The sequence below is a fragment of the Halichoerus grypus genome, chromosome 3 (assembly GCF_964656455.1).
Source record: "Halichoerus grypus chromosome 3, mHalGry1.hap1.1, whole genome shotgun sequence".
Lineage (NCBI taxonomy): Eukaryota > Metazoa > Chordata > Mammalia > Carnivora > Phocidae > Halichoerus > Halichoerus grypus.
The window spans coordinates 104,807,474-104,834,392 of record NC_135714.1 but is presented as its reverse complement, the minus strand read 5'-3'; the positions used below and the strand labels follow the sequence as shown (position 1 = coordinate 104,834,392).

Below are 26,919 nucleotides of genomic sequence, written 5' to 3'. Positions count from 1 at the left end.
GTAGGAATCAAAACAACACGGTACTGGCACAAAAACTGACATATAAAGCAATAGAACAGATTAAAAACCCCAGAAATAAACCTATGTTTATATGGTCAAGTAATCTATGACTGAGGAGACAAGAATATACGATGGAAAAAAGACAGTCTCTTCAATAAATGGTGCTGGGAAAACTAGACAGCAACATGCAAAAGAATGAAATGATCCCTTTCTTATACTATACACAAAAATAAACTCAAAACAGATTAAAGATCTAAATGTAAGACCTAAAACCATAAAACTCCTAGAAAAAAAAGAAAACATAGGTGGTAATTTCCTTGACATTGGTCATAGCAACATTTTTCTACGTATATCTCTTAAGGCAAAGGAAATAAAAGCAAAAATAAACTATAAAATATATATAAACTATATATAAACTATAAAAATAAAAAGCTTTTGCACAGTGAAGGAAACTATCAACAAACAAAAAGGCAATTGAATGGGAGTTGATATTTGCAAATGATACTGAATGAAAGAAGATATGTGCAAATTATATTGCTGATAAGTAGTTATATCCAAAATATATAAGGAATTCAAAACACTCAAAACCAAAAAAACACAAATAATCCAATTAAAAAATGGGCAGAGGACCTAAATAGACATTTTTCCAAAGAAGACATACAGATGGCCAACAGACATATGAAAAGATGCTCAACATCACTAATCATCAGGGAAATGCAAATCAAAACCACAATGAGATATCACCTTCCACCTGTCAGAATGGCTAAAATTAAAAACAGAAGAAAGAACAAGTATCAGTGAGGATGTCGATAAAAAGGAAACCTTGTATGCACTGTGGATGGGAGTGCAAATTGGTATAGCCACTGTGGAAAACAGTATAAAGGTTCCTCAAAAAATTAAAAATAGAAATACGATTTGATCCAGTTCCAGTAATTCCACCACTAGGTATTTACCCAAAGGAAATGAAAACACTAATTCGAAAATATATATGCACCCCTATGGTTATTACAGCATTATTTACAACAGCCAAGATATGGAAGGAACCCAAGTGATGTACATACACATGAAAAGTCACACATACACACACACAACGGAATGTTACACAGTCATGATAAAAGTAAGATCTTGCCATTTGTGACAACATGAATGGACCCTCAGAAGGTATTATGTTAAGTAAGTCCGAGAAAGACAAATACCATATGATTCCACTTATATATGGAACTTAAAAACAAAACAAATGAATAAGCAAACAAATAAAAAGCAGAAACAGACCCAAAAATACAGAGAATAAACTAATGGTTGCCAGAGAAGAGGGGGTCAGGCAAAATGGGTGAAGGAGAGTAGGTGAAGAGAGTGGGCTTCCAGTTATGGAATGAGTAAGTAATGTAAATGAAAGGTACAACACAGGGAATATAGTCAATGGTATTATAATAGCATTGTATGATGAGAGACAGTAGCTATACTTATGGAGAGTACAGCATAATGCATAAAATTTGTGGAATCACTATGTTGTATACCTGAAGCTAATTTAACATTGTATGTCAACTATACTTCAATTAAAAAAAATATATATCCAACACCCAGTCATGATACAAAGTCAGCTAACTAATAATAAAGAGAACTTCTTCAACTTGATAAAAAAAATAACTACAAAAAAACCTATTACATCATACTTAATGTTGAGAAACAAAAATCTTTCCCACTAATATCAGGAATGAGGCAAAGATGTTCCCTGTCACCATTATTTTTCAACAATGTACTACAAGTCCCAGATAGTGCAACAGGACAAGAAAAGGCAAGAAATGATATACAGATTGGGAAGGAATAAATAAAACTGTGTTTGTGTGCAAGTGAAATGACTGTCTATATAGAAAATAAGGCATCAACCAAAAACTCTTGCCAACAAATACTGCTAGAACTGGACCTCCATGTGCAGAAAAGGATCTAGACATAGAGCTTACACTCCTCACAAAAATTAACTCAACCTGGATCACAGACCTAAATACAAAATGTAAAACTATAAAACTCCTAGAAAATAAGAGAGAAGAAAATCTAAATGATCTTGGCAATGCTAATGACTTTTTAGATACAACACCAAAGGCATGATCCATGCCAGAAATAATAGCTGGACTTCACCAAAATTAAAAACATACGCTCTGCAAAAGACACTATCAAAAGAATGAGAAAACAAGCCAGAAGCTGGGGGAAAATATTTGCAGAAGACAGGTCTTATAAAGGACTGATATCCAAAATATAAAAAGAACTCTTAAACTCAAAAATTAAAAAAATGAAAAGCCCAATTAAAAAAGTAGACAAAAGACCTGAACAGACCTTTCACCAAAGAGTTATACAGATGGCAGTAAACATAAAAAGATGCTCAACATCACATCATTAGGGAACTTGCAAATTAAAACAACAATGAGATACTACTATATACCTATTAAAAGAGTCCAAATCCAAAATACTGACACCACTAAATGCTGATGAAGATGTGGAAAACCAAGAACTCTCATTCACTGCTGGTGGGATTACAAAATGGTGCAGCTACTTTGGAAGACAGTTTGGAAGTTTCTTACAAAACTAAACATACTCCTACCATATCATCTAGCAATCATGAATCTTGGTATTTACCCAAATGAGTCAAAAACTTACAGCTACATCAAAACCTGTACATTGGATAGCGTTAACACATAAGACTAAAAAATGTTAACCTAACTCTGCTACTCAATAATGGCAAAATTCTTCTAATTTTTGTGTCCCACCTAGAGGAGTTTGTGTAACATAATGAATAGCGCCAAGTGAATAGCCTACTTTCAGCAAAAGAAAAGATCCTGAGCCCAGATCACCTCTAATTTTACATGTGCTATTGCTTTCTTTGCCTTCCGCTGCTAGAAGCTATGCTCAAATAATGTGAGAACCCATCCTTAGCTATGCCCTATACACTCTCCCTTCCTCTTCCAATGAATTACTAAGACTGCTAGATGTCTTACTATAAATGTTAATGTATTAGCTGGGCCATCTGAGAAGTAAAAAAACCCTCAAATAGCTACTAGATTTTGTTTCTGATTAGGCAAAGGCCACTGTGGTATAGTGCAGGGAGAGGGTCAGAGGAAAAATGAGGGAAATAATTTCATTAGAAAGTGCAACAATTCATTCAATTCGATTCATCTCATTCATTCAATAAACATTCATTACCTAGCAGGCCAGGAACATTTTTAGGAAATGGAAATGAAAAGCTTATGAAGCCAGTCCCTATTCCCTCAAGGACTTTAGAATCTAGAAGGCAGAAAGAAAACATCACATTTACTTTCTTTTCCAAAATAAACAACACAGAATAGTTCCTCAAAGACTGACTCAAGAACTATAGATTACATCTGCTATTAATTTAAATCAAGAATTTGGACAGAATATATGAAACTAAATAAACTAGACTAAGATGACCACTTACCCTATCAGTAATGAAGAAGTGGCTCTAACTATAACCATGAATGATCATACTACATAGAACATTTAGAATCTTTTCTAGAAAAACAAGAGCAATCTCATGGCTATCAATGTTGGGTTTAGCCAGGGCTAGTACTGAATTTGAATACCACTCAATATACACTTTCATATGTGGTAATATTTGAGAGGAAAATTAAAACAATTACACTAGAGGATAAGAAAATGAGTTAACAAAAAATATAGATTATTACTAAAACACATGAATAGATTTTAACTTTTCAAATCTTATGAAATGAAAAAATTTGAATACATTCCAAATATATATGAATTTTCATCATATAATTCAAAGAGAACTTCAGTATGTTATAGCCTTGGATTAATGTTGTGAACATAAATTACTATACAAATTAACAGATTTAAAGCTGAAAGAATAGTATACATCAGCTTCATTATAAGCACTTTTTACATGAAATTATCAGTAAAAAAAAAAAAAAAACCCTAAAAACCATTTGTGTTTTTCATTTTGAATCTAAATTTTAATTCACAGATTAGAAAAAAAAAAAGGCAAGGAGCTTTTAATTTTTTTTTTAAAGATTTTTTATTCGAGAGAGTGAGCAGAGAGAGAGACAGAGCATGAGCAATGAGGAGGGGCAGAGGAAGAGGGAGAAGCAGGCTCCCCGCTGAGCAGGGAGCCTGATGCAGGTTCAATCCCAGAACCCTGGGATTATGACCTGAGCCAAAGGCAGATGCTTAACCAGATGCCCCACAAGGAGTTTTTCAAATGCCATATTTAGATGCTGAAAGCTCATGACACACAACCACATTCTATTAACATAAACTAATCTAAATTTAATTTAAGAATGGGTAAAACATTTCACAAATAGAAAAATTGCCATTACCGTAATTGCTTTAGACACTAAACTCAACATCAAGTATTAGGTATAGAGTCCATATAAAAGAAATGGAACAACTGAGAGAAGCCCAAGATACCAGTTATCAACAAAATCATAATATGCATATTCCTTTTAGTTTTATCTTAAGAAGAGGAGAGATGCTAGGGAGTTAGAATCTGTAAAACAATATTAAATCAACATGTAATACAGAAAGGGATAGAACTGAGATAGTAAAAACAAAAATTCCCATGAATTGTACAAAAAAAGGGGGGGATTTCATCAGGGGCCTGGAATCCATAAGAAAAAGTCAAATGAAAATTCTAAACCCCAAATCTGTAAAAGCTGAAATTAAGAATTAAAAAGATGAGTGTAACAGATTAGACACAGGAGAACAGAGGAATCTTGACCTCGAAAACAGGCTAGTAGAAAATATCCAAACTGATGTACAAAAAGAGAAAAAAGAAAGAATAAAAACAGTGTAAAAGACATATGGAATCCAGTGGAAAACCTAAGAAACATATAGTGCCATATGAGACAGTTCCATAGAGAGAAAAGAGAATAAAATAAAAGCCGTATCTGAAAAAATAAAACCTGAGAATTCCCCCAGAACTATCAAAAGGAATCAAAGAGATCAAGAATGTACTCAGGATTCTCAAATGCTGAAGCCAATAAAATTACCGCTAACTAGAGATGACAGTCTACGATCAAAATTTACAGTTAAGGTTTATTTCAAAAGTTTTCTTTGTAAAATGACTTCTTCAATCAGCAGCTAATATTGAAACAGGTACAAACAGGGTATTTCTCAGTCTTAAGTATCAATTCCACTAGTAAGAGAAACTGTAGATTTTATGGCACCATTTGTTTGCATATATACCAATAACTGCTTACTCAGTAAAAACGTCAAGAATAGATCCAAGTGTTCTAGGTCCTATTTTGCTTTTACTTTCTTTACCTGACCCTGACAAGCCTAATGTGAACTTCTTTTAAAATGAATCATCTCATTAGGAAACCTATATACTTGGGAAGGAGTTGGGATTTTTTTGATGAAAGGTGGGTATAACCACCTGAAAGAAAATGAATTGGGGAGAGAAAGAAATAGAAAAAGATTTTTATTTTTCCCCCGTTTTAAAGCAAAGTTCAGAAAGAGTATGAATTATACTTTCTTCAGATAAATACCATGAAGATGATAACACTACAAGAACAGTAACTACAGTTCTGGCTCCTCTATACACGTTTCTTTAAAATAAAGTAAAAAAAATTTAAGGGAGAAACTATTTTATATTTTAAAAAATTCCAAGCATAAGAATACTTAAATAAGCTATAATCCATAAAAAATAAAATCACATGAAACATTAATTTTGCCAGTATTCTGTATAAAAAGTAAAAATCTATTATAAAGATACAGCTTGTAACTTAAGAAAACACTAAAATTATTAATATCTTTTCTTATAGGCAAAGAAAAAGAAGACAAAAGAGGCTGGGAAAGGTAACCAGATTTTTTTTTTTTTAACTTTAAAAAAATTTTAAAGTTTTGGTGGCACCTGGGTGGCTCAGTTGTTAAGCGTCTGCCTTCGGCTCAGGTCATGATCCCAGGGTCCTGGGATCGAGCCCCGCATCGGGCTCCCTGCTTCGCGGGGAGCCTGCTTCTCCCTCTCCCTCTCCCTCTGCCTGCTGCTCTGCCTACTTGTGCTCGCATCCTCTCTATGTGTCAAATAAAAAAAAAAAGAAAAGAAAAAAAAGAGTAATTGCTGGATTCCTTTTAAGGCCTGATGAAAAGTGGCTTAACTTCAAGGAAATGAAAATACAAAGCCCAATCAGAGTCTACAGAGAAATTTTCTGCTGCCATTTACACGGTCAGCACATTCCAAATTGAGAAACTTGATATACCTATCTCTGTGTAATTTAATCTCTTCAATTTTATATCCCTTTATAAAACAAGTTAAAACCTTCATTACAGGGGCGCCTGGGTGGCTCAGCTGGTTGGCCAAGGCTGCCTTTGGCTCAGGTCATGATCCCAGGGTCCTGGGATGGAGTCCCACATCGGGCTCCCTGCTCCACGGGAGGCCTGCTTCTCCCTCTGCTGCTCCCCCTGCTTGTGCTCCCTCTCTCCCTGCCTCTCTCTCTGTCAAATAAATAAATAAAATCTTTAAAAAAAAAAAATTTTAAGTTTTAAACATTTAACCAGTTTAAACAATTTGTTTTGATAATTAAACATGTTTTAAACAATTAAAAATTTTTTGAATATAAGCCTTTTATACTCCAAATAAAAAGTGTTGATTATTATAGTAGTAAATTCATCTACAAAATATAAGTCTATCCCTCAGAAAGAAGTTGGCTCTTCCATAAACAAATGCATTATATATATTTTTTAGATTTATTTATTTATTTTAGAGAGAGGAGAGAGAGAGTGCACAAGTAGGAGGGGCTGAGGGAGATGGAGAGAGAAAGTCAAGCAGACTCAGTGCTGAGCCCAAGACGGGGCTCCATCTCATCACCCTGAGATCACAACCTGAACCAAAACCAAGAGTCAGACACTTTAACTGACTGTGCCACCCAGGAGCCCCACCAATGCATTATTTTTAATAATTCATTTCCAATACCACAAAACTCTTAAACTGAAGAAATCTAACTTATGTTAGACTAACTTTGAAAAAAAATTCTAGAGAAAAGAAAAACTGTATCATATTCCACAATATTCCATATATTTAAAATTCTACCTATGTTGTGCAGCTGACAATAACATTTAATAATTAAACATTTGAAGAGTCTATTAAAATCAGAGATTTCTTAAGATTCCTTGCTCACCTTATTGGGATGACTTAAAAATAATCTCCTGAACAAGATCTCTGATTCCCATTAAAAAAAAAAAAAAAATTAAGCTCTTCAGTTCCTGATAAACCATCTGCTTATAGTATTAAAACTCAGTATATATTCTGCTTGCACAAGGCAGTTTATCTGTGCCTTACCTAAAGCCTCATGAATATGGAGAGTTCTGATCTCTCCCAGAAGATGTGAGGGAAAACCTTCATAAGTAATTACAAAAAATACCTACTGTTCACTGAATACCTCCCAGATACTGTGTTAATAATGAATGACACGTATTTAACTTGCTCTGTGCCATGCATCCCATGTACTACTTTATTCATCCCAATAACAGCACTGTGAGGTAAATACTACTTTTATTCTCATCATATACATATAAGAAAACTGAGGCACAGAGAGGTTGAGTAATTTGCCCAAGATTCCACAGCTAGCAAATGGCAGAGGCAGGATCTGAATACATATCTACTTGATTCCAGAGTCTATACTCTTTCCATAATACTATAAAGCATAAATAACTTCAGAGTTTTGCAAACCATATACACTAATGTGCCAAAGTAAGGTTGAAATATCTATAATAGCCATCTTTTAAACCATCACACAGTGAGGGGGGAGACCTATTGATTACAGTTGAAAGAAAACATTTAACTGTACTGAAGAAATAGATGCCAATTAAGAAGAAATAACCACCAAAATTCAAAACCTGAAAGCAAAAACTAATGAATGTCAAAAATCAATAATGCCTTGAGTTTTCTAGCTTAAAACTATGCTGTCAGAGTATGATCAATATTCAGCATGAACCTGACAGTAAATAAGCTATTTTAGATTAACAGGATATCCTATAAAAGTAGAGACATAGATAGTGAATTCTATTCTCCAGCTGTCCTAAGCTCTGGAAGCTGCATGTGCTCTGCATAACTGTAGCTTTGTATAAACTGTTAACATAGAGAATGACATAAAAGTATGTATTTTTCCATTTTGCCATGACTTCCACTAAAATTCCAAGCTAACAAAGGCAATACTCATTACATCTGTATAGTTTTAACTAAAACACAATGTTAGAGAAACAAGTGATCCTTAACCTCACAGTTCAATTTACTCTTTGCCAAAAGCAATTTTTTTAAGAGAATTTTTTTCACATTCCTGGACATCCCCACACTATTGTCATGAACATAATCCAATAAAATAAATAATAAGGAAAATTAATATATGTTGGCTCAAACTAATTTTCTGAAAAAAAGCGGTCTAATAATTGAAGCAGAGAAAATGCTTCTAAACGTGCATCATTTCTTAGTGCCGTAGATCTAGAAATGGTGACACAGAAAATTAAAATTCTGTAATTATTATAATGAATTATTTTTTTAAAGTTTTTATTTAATTTCCACTTAGTTAACATACCGCATAATATTAGTTTCAGGTATACAACACAGTGATTCAACACTGCCATACAACACAAGGTGCTCATCAAAACAAGTGTACTCTTAATCCCCATCACACACACACACACACACCCATCCCCCACCCAACTGACTTCTGGGAACCATCAGTTTGTTTTCTACAGCCAAGAGTCTGTTTTTTGGTTTGCCCTGCCCCCTTTTCCTTTGCTCATTTGTTCTGTTTCTTAAACTCCACATATAAGTGAAATCATATAGTATTTGTCTTTCTCTGACTGACTTATTACACTTAGCATAATACTCTTTAGTTCCATCCATGTCCTTGCAAATGGCAAGATTTCATTCTTTTCTATGGCTAATATTCTATTGTATATATATACCACATCTTCTCTATCCATTTATCAGTCAATGGACACTTGGATTGTTTCCATAATTTGGCTATTGTAGACAATGCTGGTATAAAGACTGGGGTGCATGTATCCTTTGGAATTAGTATTTTTGTATTCTTTGGATAAGTAACTAGTACAGCAATTGCTGGATCACATGGTAGTTCTATTTTTAACTTTTTGAGGAACCTCCATACTGTTTTCCAGAGTGGCTGCACCTGTTTGCGTTCCCATCAACAGTACAAGAGGGTTCCCCTTTCTCCACATCCTCACCAACACCTGTTCTATCCTGTGTTGTTGTTAGCCATTCTGACAGGTGTGAGGTGGTTTCTCATTGCAGTTTTGATTTGCATTTCCCTGATAATGAGTGATGTTGAACATCTTTTCATATGTCTGTTGACCATCTGTATGTCTTCTTTGGAAAAACATCTATTCACGTCTTCTGCCCATTTTTAACTGGATTATTCATTTGGGGGGTGTTTAGTTTAATACATTCTTTACATATTTTGGATACTAACCCTTTATCAGATATGTCATTTGCATTTCTCCTCCTATTCCATAAGCTGCCTTTTAGCTTTGTTGATTGTTTCCTTTGCTGTGCAGGTTTTTAGTTTGATGAAATCCCAATACTTTATTTTTGCTTTTGTTTCCCTTGCCTCAGGAGACATATCTAGAAAAAATTTACTAAAGCCAATGTCAAAGAAGTTATGGCCTGGGTTTACTCCTCGGAGTTTTATGATTTCAGATCTCACATTTAGGTCTTTAATCCATTTTGAATTTATTTTTGTGTATGGTGTAAGAAAGTAGTCCAGTTTCATTCTTCTGCATGTTGCTGTCCAGTTTTCCCAACACCATTTGTTGAAGAGATGGTCTTTTTCTCACTGTATATTCTTTCCTGCTTTGTTGAAGATTAACTGACCATACCTGTGGGTTCTTTTCCGGGTTTTCTATTCTGTTCTATTGAATCTGTGTGTCTGTTTTTATGCCAGTGTCATACTGTTTTGGTTACTAACAGCTTTGTAATATAACGTGAAGTCTGGAATTGTGATGCCTCCAGGCTTTTCTTTTTAAAGGTTGCTTTGGCTATTCAGGATCTTTTGTGGTTCCATACAAATTCTAGGATTATTTGTTCTAGGGGCGCCTGGGTGGCTCAGTCGTTAAGCATCTGCATTCAGCTCAGGTCATGATCCCAGGGTCCTGGGATCGAGCCCCGCATCGGGCTCCCTGCTCAGCGGGAAGCCTGCTTCTCCCTCTCCCACTGCCCCCTGCTTGTGTTCCCTCTCTCGCTGTCTCTCTCTCTGTCAAATAAATAAATAAAATCTTTAAAAAAAAAAAAAAAAAGGATTATTTGTTCTAGTTCTGTGAAAAATGCTGGTGGTATTTTTTTTAATTTTATTTTATTATGTTAATCGCCATACATTTCATCATTAGTTTTTGATGTAGTGTTCCATGATTCATTGTTTGCGTAAACACCCAGTGCTCCATTCAATATGTGCCCTCTTTAATACCCATCACCAGGCTAACCCATCCACCCCCTCCCCTCTAGAACCCTCAGTTTGTTTCTCAGAGTCCATAGTCTCTCATGGTTTGTCTCCCCCTCTGATTTTCTCCCCTTCATTTTTCCCTTCCTACTATCTTCTTTTTTTTTTTTAACATATAATGTATTATTTGTTTCAGAGGTACAGGTCTGTGATTCATCAGTCTTACACTATTCACAGCACTCACCATAGCACATACCCTCCCCAATGTCTATCACCCAGCCACCCCATCCCTCCCACGCCCCACCACTCCAGCAACCCTCAGTTTGTTTCCTGAGATTAAGAATTCCTCGTATCAGTGAGGTCATATGATACATGTCTTTCTCTGATTGACTTATTCGCTTCGCATAATACCCTCTAGTTCCATCCACGTCGTTGCAAATGGCAAGATTTTGTTTTTTGTGGGTTTTTTGATGGCTGCATAATATTCCATTGTATATATATACCACATCTTCTTTATCCATTCATCTGTTGATGGACATCTTGGCTCTTTCCATTGTTTGGCTACTGTGGACATTGCTGCTATAAACATTGGGGTGCACATACCCCTTCGGATCACTACATTTGTATACAATGTATTTGTATACATTGTATCTACATTCGTATCACTACATTACCCAGTAGTAATGCTAGTGGTATTTTGATAGGGATTGCATTAAATGTGTGGATGCTTTGGGCAGTATAGACATTTTCATAATATGTGTTTCCAATCCATGAACATGAAATGTCTTTCCATTTTTTGTGACATCGTCAATTTCTTTTATCAATGTTTTATAGTTTTCAGAGTATAGGTCTTTCACCTCTTTGGTTAGGATTATTCCTAGGTATCGTATTATTTTTGGTGCAATTGTAAATGGGACTGATTCCTTAATTTCTCTTTCTGCTGCTTCATTATGTTGTATGGCATTACCCTGATATCAAAACCAGGTAAAGACACCACAAAAAAAGAGAACTAAAGGCCATTATCCCTGATGAACACAGATGCAAAAATTCTCAAGAAAATACTAGCAAACCAAATCCGACAATACCTTAAAAAAATCATTCACCACGATCAAGTGGGATTTATTCCTGGGTTGCAAGGGTGATTCAATCGCTAATCAATCAACGTGATATACCACATTAATGAAAGGATAAAAACCATATGAATATTTCAATAGATGCAGAAAAAGCACCTGCCAAAATACAACAACGATTCATGAGGAAAACCCTCAACAAAGTAGGTTTAGAGGGAACACAATAAAGGCCATATATGAAAAACCCCCACAACTAATTCCCATCTAAATGGGGAAAAACAGAGAGCTTTTCCTCTACAGTCAGGAACAAGACAGGGATGTCCACTCTCACCACTGTTACTTAACATAGTACTGGAAGTCCTAGTCACAGCAATCAGACAACAAAAAGAAATAAAGGCATCCAAATGAGCCAGGAAGAAGTAAAACTTTCACTATTTGCAGATGACATGTTACTCTATATATAGAAAACTTGAAAGATTCAACCAAAAAACTGTTAGAACTGATAAATGAATTCAGTTAAAGTCATAGGATATAATGAACTATTATATAATATGAAGTTTTAAAAATCATCCCAGTAAAGCCTTCACTGGTTAGTACTCATTGGGAAGGTTGCTTTGAATTTGGGAAAGAGCTTTGATAGTCATTAAGCTTGAGTTCAAATACCAGCTCTACCACTTATTTTTTTGTGTAATCTTATGGAAAAGGTACTTAAATCTCTTTGAACCTCAGTTTTCTCAAAACATGGGTAGGCTCATACCTTCCTCAAAATTAGATAAAATGTATAAAGGCTCTAGCACAACACTCAGCACAAAGAAAATGTTAACAGGTAGGCATTATAAGCATTATCATTATTATAATTATCACTGTTATAATTGGCTTAAGCAAGAAATCCATAACTTCTTAAAGTTATCTTAACAAATAAACTAATAAGGGGGAGACTGGTATATAAATGGTTGCTGACACCACTGGTAGAAGATTTTCAGAAGTTAGTATAGCACAGGTCAGTACATACATCCAGATTCATATTGTCAGTTCCCTACCTAGATTTACTTACAACATGGTAGAAAGTTATCAAACTTCCTTAATTTTGCCATGAAAACCACCAACATAATACTAAGATAAGAACTGATCTTCTGAAGCTCTTCATAACTATTAGGCATACCCAAGCCAGTAAGCCTAATAAACTAAACTAAGATACTTTGTTTCTGTAAGACGTATTAGTAGGAGATTGCTATACATTGGTACTTAAAGTTCTTTACATTTTATTTATTTATTTTTTTAAAAGATTTTATTTATCTGACAGAGGGAGACACAGCGAGCGAGGGAACATAAGCAGGGGGAGTGAGAGAGGGAGAAGCAGGCTTCCTGCTGAGCAGGGAGCCCGATGCGGGGCTCGATCCCAGGACCCTGAGATCATGACCTGAGCCGAAGGCAGACGCTTAACGACTGAGCCACCCAGGCGCCCTGAGTTCTTTACATTTTAATGTTAACTGTGTATTAGCTGTTCAAATGTAATAGTAGCTTGGGCTCCTCAGAGTCCTCAAGGAATGACTTATTTTGAATAGCTAAAATTTCCAGATAAGAATATTTTTATATTTCTCAGATTTTTTTTAAAAAATTTTTTTAAAAAAATGAAAAACCTCCTAAAACAAATATAATACATTATAAGATTGTGTTCGCAGATACAGAAATGTTTGGATCAAGAAACACTAATTAGAAGAAAATCTCTACTTGTTTGATTTCTTGGATCTATACCAACAGAAGTTCTCTTCATCTGTTTTTTTCTGCTCTCTTTTGCCTTCTAAATGAACTTAGCTTTTTTTTTTTTTTTTTTTTTTTTTTTGCGTGGAGGGGGATGGATACTGATTCAGGATCTTCATTTGTATGCTCTAAGTATAGCTATAGACACCTAGGATTTGGAACCCAAAGACTTGGGTGCTTGCTTACTTGAGAAAAAACTTGATTAAAATAAGTTGGACTACAATAAAATAAGTCTTACTGAATAGGCTTCTGGGTAGAGGGTAACTTGGTGACCCTTCTACAAAATTAATTAGTATACCAAGGCAGGCAAGAATCTTTTTCAAAATGTCTCCTCACTGACTTAAAAATATGATCTTCATTATTATTGCTATCCTTTGTTATCATTTGATTACATTGCTATCAGGTACATTATAAAGAATATTTATCATCCTGTATCCTTAGCACAACTGACAAAGTTTGGTGAGTCCAGCCCCAGGTTCAGAGTTAGTGTGTATAAAAACTATTGAATTTTTTTGAAAAAAGTATCACTTAGCACTTCATTTAATTCTTTTTAGAGCTCTTTGACAGGTGAATATATTCCAAAGCTTACAAATGCTTCTTTATAATGAAGATAATGGTGCTTCTGTGAACATTAGACAGGTGAGAAAAATTCTGAAAGATAGTCTCAGTGTTTAATTTTAAAAGAAAATTGGTTCACAAAAGACACTAAAACATAGTGAAGTCAGACTCCGCTAACAACCAGCTAAGTGAACCTAATCTCTAGTTTCTCTAAGCCTTCATTCCCTTATTCAAAAAATAAATGTCTGGGTGCTTCTTTGCTAGGCACCATGCTAGACATCTGAGATAAGAGCACAAAGATATTATTGTTCCCTTGAGGACTTTGTAATTACTGGCATGTATGAATAAGGGAGTCAAATTAGAAAATATATAGAGTGATAGATAGATCCTTAGAGTTTTAAAATTCTGCATTCTGTGTTGGTATTGTGTAGCCCCAAGAAAATTTATTTAATTCATTATTTTTAAAAATATATTCATATTCAAAAACTTATTACTGACACCTCCAACTGGCACTTTTAAACAGAAAGAAGTGAAACTCCTACTTGTCCAATTTGCTATTTGTTATAAGAGCAAATGGTGGCTGTATTTAATGTTGATGATTAGGTGAAGGAAATTCTTTGGATTCCCATTACCCATGCTTCCTTTGCCCTTTATTTTCACAGATCATTGAGAGTTAGCTGGAGAATAGCATAGTGAAAATGTTTTATGGGCTGAGAAATATTCTTGGCTGACTTTCAAAGCTGCAGTAGGAAACAAAACCATAAAACTGACATCCTAGGAAATCAAAACCAACTCCAAGAAAAAGTTTAAAAACAAATGTGTAATCACTAACATAATGAAATGATTTTATAAAACTTTATTATCTGCTACAGATAGGCAACACAACAATGGAAAAAAGATGTTCAGCTGTAGAAAATATTGAAGTTAGGCTTTCCTAAAACATTAATTCTCTTTTCCCTTCAGAAGTCAAGCCCCTTTTCCAAATTATTCCTATTCAAAAGTCTTACAGTGCCATGGACCGAAGGGATGTTTATGATATCTTAAAGTGGGTCAGTAAACTATAGCCACAGGCTAAATGTGGCCAGCCAACTGTTTTCTTACTTGATTACATATTCTCCATGGCTGCTTTTGCACTACAGCAGCAGAGATGAAGAAGTGCAATAGAGACCATGGACCAAAAAGACAAAAATACTTACTAACTGGCCTGTTACAGAAAAGGTGTGCCAACCACTAGCCTAAGAAGATCTCACTGCCGTGATGGCAGTGATTAAACAGATTTTATTCTTAAATACTAAAATTTTCACAAAAATGATATATACATCTCCTTTTCAACTCCTTCAATAAAATAAAATGCCCCATCATTTGCCCCTTGACATGATTTCTAAATTACAGACCAGCGTCTCATCTATCCAAGTTAAATTTTTTCCAGTATACATTTTTAAATGTCATGGAGTTCTAAATGGTAGGCATCTGACTTTGTTTCTTAAAACTACCTCCCACGGGCGCCTGGGTGGCTCAGTCGGTTAAGCGGCTGCCTTCGGCTCAGGTCATGATCCCAGGGTCCCGGGATCGAGTCCCGTATCAGGCTCCCTGCTCTGCAGGGAGCCTGCTTCTCCCTCTCCATCCGCCTGCTTCTCTGCCCACTTGTGCTCTCTATCTCTCTGTCAAATAAATAAATAAAATCTTAAAAAAAAAAAAAAAAAAACTACCTCCCACACCCCCATAGTCAGTATTCATGCTTGGAAGAGACCTAAGAAAGGCCTACAGAAGGCTAGCCAAACACACACTACTCTGAACACAAGCATTACCTATGATAATTTTCTTAGTGCGTGTGAAACACAAGCAAGCTTTCATTTCAAAGATAAGACAGCCATAATGAGACCTATGTGTCCTACAACAACAAAAAATAATTGCCAATTTCCAATAAAGTGCTGCAACAGACCATCTCTCTAAGGAAAGTTGTACCTTTAATCTGTGGTATAGTATTCAGCCACAGCGCACAGACAAAAGACAAAACAAAAAACAGTCATAGAACTCTGCTATACTTTATGGAACCATTATAATGAAAAATGTTATACGTTATCTTCTTTTGCTCTCTTTTCCCCAGCACTTGTTTAATATTAAGAGTTTACAAATGTGAAAACTGTTATATATGAGGCAATTAAGTATAAATTAGGAAAATCTGCATACCAGGAACTAGGCATTTAATTTAGGAACTTGAAATACAGATTTACAAGAGTGGTTAAAAGTATTTAATAAGCGGTTAGAGTTTCTTAAACATAAAAACTATTCTTTAAATATTTAGATACATGAGAATTTTTACTACAACATAAACACACTTTTTCTATTTCAAATCCTGATAGCGTAAGAGGCAACAGTAGTACAGTTCAAAGAGCACTGAATCAGAAGACATGAATTCTAGTCTTGTCCAGGCCACAAAGGAATTATGTGCCACTTGTCTTAAAATCTAGGTGCTTCTGTTGCCTAGAAGAACAAAAGTTGCACTATATGACTTCTAAGAACTTTTTCAGCTATAAAATTTTATGATTTTATGAAATTTTTAAAACTACCACAAATATCACATTAGAAAAATGTATAACCCTCCTTGAAAGTGTCGTTTAGAGAAATGATAGCCACAAAAATTTCTTCTACAGTGCTTAGTATCGTGAATTCACTGAATTCACCTGAAATCTGGATATGCTGTTAGAAGAGGGTAGTCCATTTCCTGATCATTATTTTAAAATTCAGAGCTCTTTTCAGAATGTTGCTAAGCCTGAAACCTTCCTTTTCAATGAAAGCTGACTCAGAACTTCTTACTTTTTCCACAACCACTCCAAGTACCAATTGCGGACGATTAAGTGCAATAACAAGAAAGTAGTTAATATCACAGATTCTCCAACACCTCACAGAAGCTATCATTCAGTCAGCTTTTAACTGGGCACTTACTCTTTTTCATTTTTCTATATATTTAATCATCTTTTTTACATTCTGGTCATAAAAAAATATCCTGAACATTTTTTATATTTAAAAGCACTGACTTTATAAAACAGAATAGATTATCTTCTTTCTCCCAAATAACAGTTACTATCTTTCTTCTATTTCTTTTTTTAAGATTTTATTTATTTGAGAGAGAGAGAGAGAATGTATGCGTGCACGTGAACCAAGCAGATTCTCTGCTGAGTGCAGAGCCCGACACGGGGCTCGATCCCATGACCCAGGAGATTGTGACCTGAGCTGAAACCAAGAGTCAGATGCTCAAGTGACTGTGCCACCCAGGCACTCCACTTTCTTCTATTTCTAAGATACAACCTTTTTTTCATATTTTAAATTTTTGAAATCAGATGTCTCTTGGAGTTGGTGACTTCTTGGCACCATATCACAGTTTAAGGCTACATTTTTCATCAGTAATGGTACATACAATAATGATGTGTCTTACAACTAAAGGCATCTTAGATCGATGAAACGCCATAGTACCTGTCATCTGTAGAATATTTTTTCTAATTTCCCGAATGTTTCAGTTTCATCCACTAGAATGTAAACTCTGTTGGGACAGGATTCATTTCTATGTCTATTACTATATTTCTATCTATATGGAAATAATTACTATTAGTAGTAGAATATCTATGCAGACATTACAAGAAACACTAAAGTTTTTTAAGCAGTTACTAAAATGCCAGGTACTGTGTCAAGCACTTTATGTGTATTTAATTCTAACAACCTAAAATTTGTTAGTACTATCATCTCCAATTTACAAATGAAGAAACAAAGGCATAGAGAGGTTAAGGAAATTAAGGAAATTGCCCTAGGTACTGTTCACTGTTTTATCCCCAACATAAAGCCTGCTGCAGACTAAGCATTCAATAAATATTTACTGAACAAGTGAATGAATGAGAAATGTAACAACAGCCCAGTTAGACAAACAGGGTCGTTACTAAAGTCACAGAGAAAATGCACAATAAATACAAGCTTGAAAGGTTAACTACTTATACCTGGAATCCTAGCATCTGTGGTATGGTAGCTGAGTCAAAAAGTGGCTCAGAGTATCTGTTCTGAGTCAAAATACCTAAATTCAAATCCCAGCTCTGCTCTTAGTGATACATGACCTTGAGCTAAGGTATTTATGCATCTATACATCTAAGCTTTCTCACCTGTAAAATGGAGATGAAAACAGGACCTATACCTTCTAAGGTTGTTGTGACGATTAGAAGTTAGAACAAAAAAAAGACCATAACATAGTGAGTGAGGTCCAAACAAAGAGAGTCACATTATTTGGAAGTTAATTAAACAAACAAGATGAGCCTCTTTAGCTCCAGAGGTATGTTCCTGATTTCGAACCTCTTCTAATCCTGCTTGAGGTTTGGCATTACCAGGCAATCAATGTCAGCAAATGAGGATAATTTAGGATCCCGGGACTAGCTAGAATGTCCTAGACAGAGAAAGTTCTTCCTAGGCATCTCTAGATTAGTCAGTGGCCATTTTCTCCATCAGAGGGGACTGGGCTAAGAGAATACAGCATATGGGGACTCGTTCTATATCTCTCCACTTCTGAGGACAAGACTGCTGCCTAAGACAAGGCTGACTGATGATTTACTGCTCAGCTTGCTCTCTCCTCCTGACTATGACCCTGAAAAGGGTAAATATTTAAGCTAGTTGGGAGGTGAGGCAGAGTACTGGAGCCAATTGTCAACTGTATAATATCCTACCTTGCATTAAAGCAGGGGACTTTCAGGGGCGCCTGGGTGGCTCAGTCGTTAAGCGTCTGCCTTCGGCTCAGGTCATGATCCCAGGGTCCTGGGATCGAGTCCCACATCGGGCTCCCTGTTCGGCGGGAAGCCTGCTTCTCCCTCTCCCACTCGCCCTGCTTGTGTTCCTGCTCTCGCTATCTCTCTGTCTGTCAAATAAATAAATAAAATCTTAAAAAAAAAAAAAAAAAAGCAGGGGACTTTCTGTGAGTTTCTTTACCTATAAAGCACTTAGAATAGTTTCTAGTACCTAACAAGCACTAAATGAATATTACCTAATATCATTATTAGCCCAGTATAATTTAAATCTCTTCCCTACCTCAGTGCTTTTGCAGACTAAGCATTCAATAAATATAATATAAAATATAAAAATAAATAATCCCTGATATAATATCTATTTTCCAAAGAGCTCTGCTACTTTAACAGCATTTTCAATTCTCCCAAGTCTTACAGAGATCATCAAAGCACTTCATAAAGGGAATCTTATAACATTTTCTCCAACTCACAATATGAATTCAGAACACCCATAATTTAAATGGCATTCAGAAAAAAAGTAAACAACAGGCTTATTTATTTTTCAAATCAAGAAATTTAATGGGGACAGGGAGGAGGAGAAAATAGTGGTTGTAACTGGATACTTTTATAAGCATGAAAAAATCTTTCGTTCTGAAAGCACAAATATTTCTAAAACTAAGCAAACAATATATCAATGCTTTATTTACAATGTGCTTCCTGGCTGCAAACCTCAGTTTCATGGCTAACTTGAGTAACTTCAAATAGTCAAAATAATTGATTTAACACACACAGGTAACAGGGACTAGAGTATATCATAATTCTCTGCTCAATTTGTTAAGCATTTTAAGTTTAGAAATTAAAATCTTGATAAGAAGAAACAGTCTTTTTATGCACTGTCATTTTTTAACCAGTCATATGGGTTTGACCTGAATGTTATCATAGAAAACATAAAAAGAATAAACAAATTAAAGCAATAACTATTCTATAGCCCAATATTATGTAGAGATGCCTCCTAGTTTATGGAGTTCTTAATCTTTCTATGTTTTCTATTTCTTTAACAATGCATAAAATTGGTTTAGTATCTTGGGAATTTTATACTTTTGGTATCTATCAATAGCTGTTTTTTTCAATTTCTAGGAACTGTCCAATTCAAATAGCTGAAGAACAAAAATATAAATGTGGAGGTTTTATATGTTTCGGTTTTTAAGTGCCAGCCATTCTAATTAGATAAACAATCACTTTCTAGGCAATGCTGGCCATCACACAATTCTAAAAAACAAAAACAGGAAAAAAAAAAAAACCACAAGAGAAAACAGACTATCACTCTTTGAGATTCTTATGGCTATAAAAAACAATCTTGTAAGACTTAGTGCACCTAAGATAACAGCCAAGTCTCTACTTTGGACCATTAGCATTACGTTTGTTTATCAGCCTCATTGTTGTGTTGTTGTTTTGTTGTTTTGTTTTGTTGTTTTGTTGTTTCCTTCCTTCCTCCCTCCGTTCCTTCCTTCTTTTAAGTACGCTCCACACTCAGCGTGGAGCCCAACGGGGGGACTTGAACTCATGACCCTGAGATCAAGACCAGAGCTGAGATATCAAGAGTTAGACACTTAACTGAGCCACCCCGGCACCCCTCATTGTTGTTTTCTGAAACATCAATGAACCTGACCAAAAATTTTTCTATACAAAGGAAACACCATAGAATTTATTTGACCTTGGTTTGAATAAGACACTGAGGGAGGGAGGTATACAATACACAATATGATGAAGACTATTAGGGGAAATGATATCTGGAGGCTGCAAATCACTAGCATCTCTAAAATATTTGCAAATTCCTACTGGGCCAAATTGCCTGCAAAAATAGGATATTCCTATCAAGTGCCCTGTCTGGTTTCTCACACCATTTTATTTTAAAAGCATTTTATGAGAACTCTGCTACATATACTACCTCCCATCTGGTTCATATTTAACAGTGTAACCCACCTGTTCCTTTTTAGGCTCCAAAAATGTCTCTGATGTCACATAAATGTGGCAGGTCACACTGCTTCAGCAAACTTCTCTGGCTTCTTTTTCTTCTCTTGTAGTTAAGGTGAACTTGAGCTATTTGTAACCTTTTGTGACACCTCACCTCAGAAGTAATAAAAGAGTCCAAGTACTTCAACTCATAAAATAAAAAGACCAGTAGGTATTTATAGGATATCAAATGGGTAGAGTGAAGAGCAGGGCAGACTACCTCCTAATAATAGTCTCCTAATGACAGTTCATATTCTCATCTGATGAGGCAGCTCTACCTGGGAAGGAAGAGAGCACCGATGCCTCTTACAGACTTTAATACTGGGAACCCTAAAGGTGCCTTCTACCATCACTGTAATTACCATCAGCAAAACTTTAAGATTTTATTTATTTATTTGTCAGAGAGAGAGAGAGCACAAGCAGGGGGAGCAGCATGCAGAGGGAGAAGCAGGCTCTCCAATGAGCAGGGAGCCCGATGCAGGACTCCATCCCAGGACCCTGGGATCATGACCTGAGCCAAAGGCAGATGCTTAACCGACTGAGCCACCCAGGCATCCCAAGCAAAACTTTTCTAATCAATATATCCATCAAGAAGGTATGCACAAAGCACACAAATTAACATTCTCCACATGAAGTACTTGTAATATATAATCCTTAAAAGGACCTCTAAACATTTGTAGAAGAAAAAAATGCATACTTGTAAACAGTTCAGATACACACACACATACGCATACACACACACATATATACATCTGTATACATATATATATGTATATATACACACACCTGTTTAAAATGATACAATCTTTATTGCTTGAGATTCAGGAACAAAACTATTAATACTAATTTTTATTCCACTGTAACTATATTTTAGGAAACATAATCCAGAGAATACTAAAATCAGTAAAATAACACCTTTATTATAATTGGTTTTACTGTATTGTATAATTATTCTTAATGGAATTTTATTTACATTTATCATATGTATATAACAACCCAAATATTGACAGGCAGTACTAGGGGTCTCTGTAAATAATAAGCTATAAAAATTAACTTAAATGCCCCAAATGGATATCAGTGTTTTAAAAAAAATGTATATGAAAGTATTATAAAGTGATAATATGAAATAGTTGGGTGTAAGAGAAAAAAACTATGTGAATTATAAAAATGCTTTATTTAGGCTAAATGTATTAATAAATAAAATTTGTGTATGAAATGCTACTTACTTTACAATGTAATTGCCAATATTTTAAATATTTCTTACCTGCCCCTTTCAACTGCTAAGGCATCAAGTTCATCAAAGAAAATAATGGAAGGGGCCACTGCTCTCGCTTTTCGGAAGATCTGGTGAAAAGAGTGCCATATTAGCTAAAGATCAGCAAACTTCAGAAAATTCTGCAGTTGGCTTTTGTTTGAAAACTATGTTAGGAACTAAATCTATTACATGCAAGTCAACCAGCCTAATCGTGACCTTCACCGGTAACTTCTCTAAACTTCAATTTCTACATCTAAAAAATGGAGATAATGATAAATACTTGCCTCAGAAGATTATTTTAAGAACTGAGTTAAAAAAAGAATGCAAAGCATTTAGCACAATGCCTGTAACATAGTAAGAGCTCAGTAAATGACAGCTATTATTAACAATCATAAACACGTTTAAAAAAAAATCATAAACATGTAAAATCAATTATAGCTTAGCATATAAAATACCCATAAACCCAAAAGCCACACTCCTTGCTCATTCCTCTGAAGACTGTGCAGGAAAGTAATGGTTGATGTAAAGCCAGAACAAGAAAAATGACCAAACCTTGGAAGAGCACAGACTGATTAGACTAGAAGTCTATCAGACTACCAACAATAGGGACTGGCCAAATAGCCACAGGGGCAAAATGTGGAAACAGGCTAGAAAAAGTCAGCACAGGCAGAAAGAAATCCAAACGTGTGTTATCTGTAACCTAGGCCCCCATTTTCTGGTCACAAGGATCACTACCATAAAAATAAAGAACAGTTACCAAAACATTAATATTAATAAACATTGTCTTTTTCTTATTGTAATCAATGATGATACTGTTGTTAATGTTTCCTACAATTAACACTATCTATATTTTAAAGGAAAAAAAAAGAACAAAAAGTAACTTAAGATTTTTTCTTAGATGAAAAACCAAGTATTCCAATCTCTAATACTCTTGGGTTGGCACCCAGGTATTCACAAATGGGAGACCATCCATTCCATTGCTGTTAGTGTGTTCTTGTCCTTGCTTAGCTTCTGTAAGAATACAGGGTGTCTGTGTGAGGCAGGCCAACCCCTGCCTAGGAAAGCCAAGACCTGTGGTCAAATTGCTGTAGCTACCCAACTCCAAGTGCCCTGATTTTGCATGAATTTACCAGTTGTGCAGCTTCCACAATATGAATGAGTGGCCTATCAATTAGGCACTGGCTTTAAATCTTAGAAGGGGGGATGCATTGTCTAAATCACCAGGCAAAGGTAAAATAATTAAAATAAGGAGAGTACAGTGAAATTTTCATATACTAAGGCTTATTCAATTTAAAGGACTACATAATTTAAAGGATTTAAATCTCATTCTGAGATCAAGCAATCTTTGTAAGTACAGATTTTTTTTTTTTTTTAATGAAATGACGGCAGTTGTTAAAAATCTTCATTTGGTAAGACTGAAGGCTGGTAGTATTATGATGTTTAAACACAAAGTATTGTAGATGATCGAAACTGCATTTTTAAATAATAAAATAATGTTTGCCTGAAGAACAAATATAGCAGAATTTAGATTTGGAAATTTCAGAATCTATAACCCAAAACAAAATGCAGACCATATAGAAGGACAGAAGGATGGTTCCCCTATGCAGAGTTCCACTTCAAGGCATAATCATCTTACCTCTCTAACTGCTCTTTCAGATTCACCAACATATTTATTCATTAATTCAGGCCCCTGCATGAAAAGAAAACAACTGTTCAATGTCCTGGTAAATGCAACCACATGTATGTCTTTAGATGAAAGAGAAAATGAATACATAAAAGAAGAAAAAGAGGAAAAAAATAAAAATCTGCTCTTAACTAAATTGGCTCCTTTAGCATACTTATTTTCATTGGGTGTTATCTATGCCTCAAATATTAAAAATATTTCCAAAATATTTTGGAACATATTCCAAAAACTATACATCAATGCAAAGGAAAGGCTGTGACTAAACATAATAGTTTAACTTCTTCTTCTTCATCTATCTGTCAATGCATATTTTTACTATCTATCAGGTGTGGTGCTAGGTACTGAAGAGAGAACAGTCTAATTTGGAAGACCAACAGAGATACCATCCATGTATTCCCAGATCTAACCAGCGGCTGGTTCTGAGCAGGTCTACATGTCATTCTGGATCCTAGTCCACTAGATCAATATCCCTCTCTGACAAGAAACAAGACCTCAGGGCTATTCTTCTTGTGACTCCATAATAATTCCTGAGAATGGAATGGAAGTCATGTAATCCATGATATTATCTTACAGTCCCTGAGTATTTCCTGTATCAATGCCACTCTCGAGCTCTCTGCTCTCACTTGACTTGGCCATGTAGACACTGACTATATGAATCTGCAGGGCTAAACATGCTCTTCTCAGCTGATTTAAAAGAGTACAGTGAGAGAAAGTTCCCACAGCTGAGAAAGACATGTGGCATTAGAGCACAAACTTTATACCAGTGTCTGAAGGGAACAGTTGTGGTCTCAGGACAACAGGGTTTTGTTGTTTTGTTTTTATTTATTTTTTTATTATTTTTTTTATTTTGGGGGGGTGGGGCAGGGGCAGAGGGAGAGGGAGAGAGAGAATCTTAAGCAGGCTCCACGCCCAGTGAGTGAGCCCAACACAGGGCTCAATCTTACAACCCTGAGATCATGACCTGAGCCAAATTCAATGGATGTTTAACTGAGTGAGCCACACAGGCACCCCTTGTTTTCACTATCTCATGACTTTTGTGATGTGATGCCTATGTGTCATGAGACAGTAGATAGGTATGCAATAAAAAAGGAAAGCCTACTGTTTTTCATACAATGTATGATACTTTAGATATTTAAGAGAGAAAAAATGTTAACATTCAAAAATGTTAAATGTCAAAAAAAAAAAACCCTCCAGAACAAACAAAAAAAATGTGCATCTTTGAATCAGCGATATGCAGTGTATCACTTGGAGATGAGCCACTTTTATAGGGATTCTCCCTGTTGATGGCCAGTTAGTAAAAATTTATAGAACTTTATTACTAGAAGTGCACACGTTTCACCCTTGGTACCCCTTCTAAAATACCTGGACACAAGAAGGGAAAAGAGCTTTTCTATCAGCTGAATGAAGTGCTGAGTGGCAGATATCTGAAGGGAGATTCAGACAGAGGCTGAATGAATGGACACCTTGAAGGTGACAAGAATCATTGTCATTGACACGGTGTGATGCTCTGACTGAGGGTTAGCAGTGTTGGTGGTCCTGAGACTTTGTTCTAAGGGAGTTATCTCCTCTGGCTGGAGGGGGGTTGGGAGGAACGCAGACGGACAAGTGGACATCAGCACGGGGGTAGTGGTAGCAGCCACCTAACATGAGGTATCAGAGATCAAGGGGGTAAGGAGAACTTTGGCGCAGTGCGAAGGGTGGCTCAACACGAGGTGTTGCAGTCTGAGTGGAATGAGGAGAGCACTCTAGTAGGGTCTGGACAAGGTATGATATGGAAGAGTTCCCATACAAGGGAGCAGAACAGCATGGAGTACTGACACAAAGCAAACGGAGGAAAGTGTCCACATGAGAAGGCAGCGCAGTGCAATATTATACCGAATATTGTAGCCCCAGTGGGGTAAGACAGGTATCCTCATGGAAGGGTAGGACGTGGCCAGGTGTACAGTATGGAAGATGTCAAGGAAGAACATGGAGGGGCAGGACAGGATAAGGAAAGCATTGAGGCGACAGGGTGGCCTTGTACTTGGTATCAGAGCCCTAGTGGAGTAAGAAAAGTACACGTGGGGAAGAGCAGCCCAGCAGAGGTTGCTCAAGTCAGTGGGAGGAGGATGGTGCTACAAGAGGTGGGGAGTGGTGGGAAAGGAAGATGGTGGCATCACCCTGACAGGTGAGGAGTATATGTTTGTTCTGGAAGAAAAGGGGCAGAGGCAGTAAAGGGGAATTATATTTAAAAGGACTGATCAAATAAATAATTAAGGATAATAGTAGCCAGGTTCTGCACTATTAGAGGAGTGGTAAATATTTAAATAAAGAAACTGAGAATGAATTCTGCTGTATTGAACTGAAATTGGAATTATCAGTATAAATTCAAGATTTTCAATATATTGACATAAATATAAAAACGTGTGTGCATATATATATACACCTGTGTGTGTGTACATGTGTGTATGTGTGTGTGTGTGCATGTGTGTGTGTGTGTGTGTGTGTGTGTATATATACACACTCATATTCCGGAGCTCTGTCCCCTGGGAGAACCTGAGAGTAGCCGTATCCCAATAATTATAAGGATACCTAGCACCCAGAGCATGGCTTTTAAAGTCTAAAACCTTGGCTTCCAAATTCTCCACCAAAAGGTATCAGGGCCTCTTAAAGAAATGGCAGATTCCCAGGCTGGGATAGGTGATGTACAAAATGAGTCTGGAAATCTTACTGCCTAGACAGTAAGAAAGTGCTCAAAGAGATGGAAACCTGCCATTAACATTTGTTAAGAACAAGCTATTTATACAGTCTCAAAGTAACTACCCATAAAGCAATGTTAACTTCATGGGGATAAGAGTAATTTTGCAATGGAGAAGCCTGGCAGACACCCCCATAATCAAAGTTAACATTAGTAGCAATGGGACAATTTAAAATCAAGTATCACCTGAAAGGATGCAATGAGAACACAGCATTATTTCTATGAAAAATCTGAATCTAATCATGAGTAAATATAAAAAAAAAAAAACCCAAATTGAGAGATATTTTACACAATAACTGACCTGTAATGTTCAAAACTGTCAAGGTCACGAAAGCAAAGGAAGGAGTGAGGAACGGTTCCCAATTGAAGAAGACTTAAGAAACATGACAAACACAGCACATGATTATGGACCAGATCATTTTGTCATAAAGGACAGTATAGGGACAAGTGATAAAACTTAAGTGGTAATAATAATGTTCTTTTCTAATTTGATGGTTGTACTATGGTTATGTGACAGGATGTATTTTTTATAGATATATACACTAAAGTATTCAGGGTGATGGAGCATACAGCAGCAACTTATTCTCAAATGCTTTAAGGAAAAAAAATTATTTGTGACTACTCCTGCAAACTTTCTATAAAGTTTAGACAGTTCAAGGAAGTTGA

General features: G+C 35.8%; 1 protein-coding gene across 3 annotated transcripts in view; it reads right to left on the bottom strand.

Annotated features, from left to right (window-relative positions):
- The window catches only part of AFG2A (AAA ATPase AFG2A), a 335,659-nt gene that overhangs the window by 225,749 nt on the left and 82,991 nt on the right, over nt 1-26,919 (bottom strand). For all 3 annotated transcript variants that reach the window (XM_078069202.1, XM_036069413.2, XM_078069203.1), the window contains 2 exons: nt 23,469-23,522; nt 21,842-21,921 (listed from right to left, as the gene is read on the bottom strand). In XM_078069202.1, coding sequence (XP_077925328.1) covers nt 21,842-21,921; nt 23,469-23,522 — 134 coding nt within the window. The remainder of the gene's footprint in view (nt 1-21,841; nt 21,922-23,468; nt 23,523-26,919) is intronic.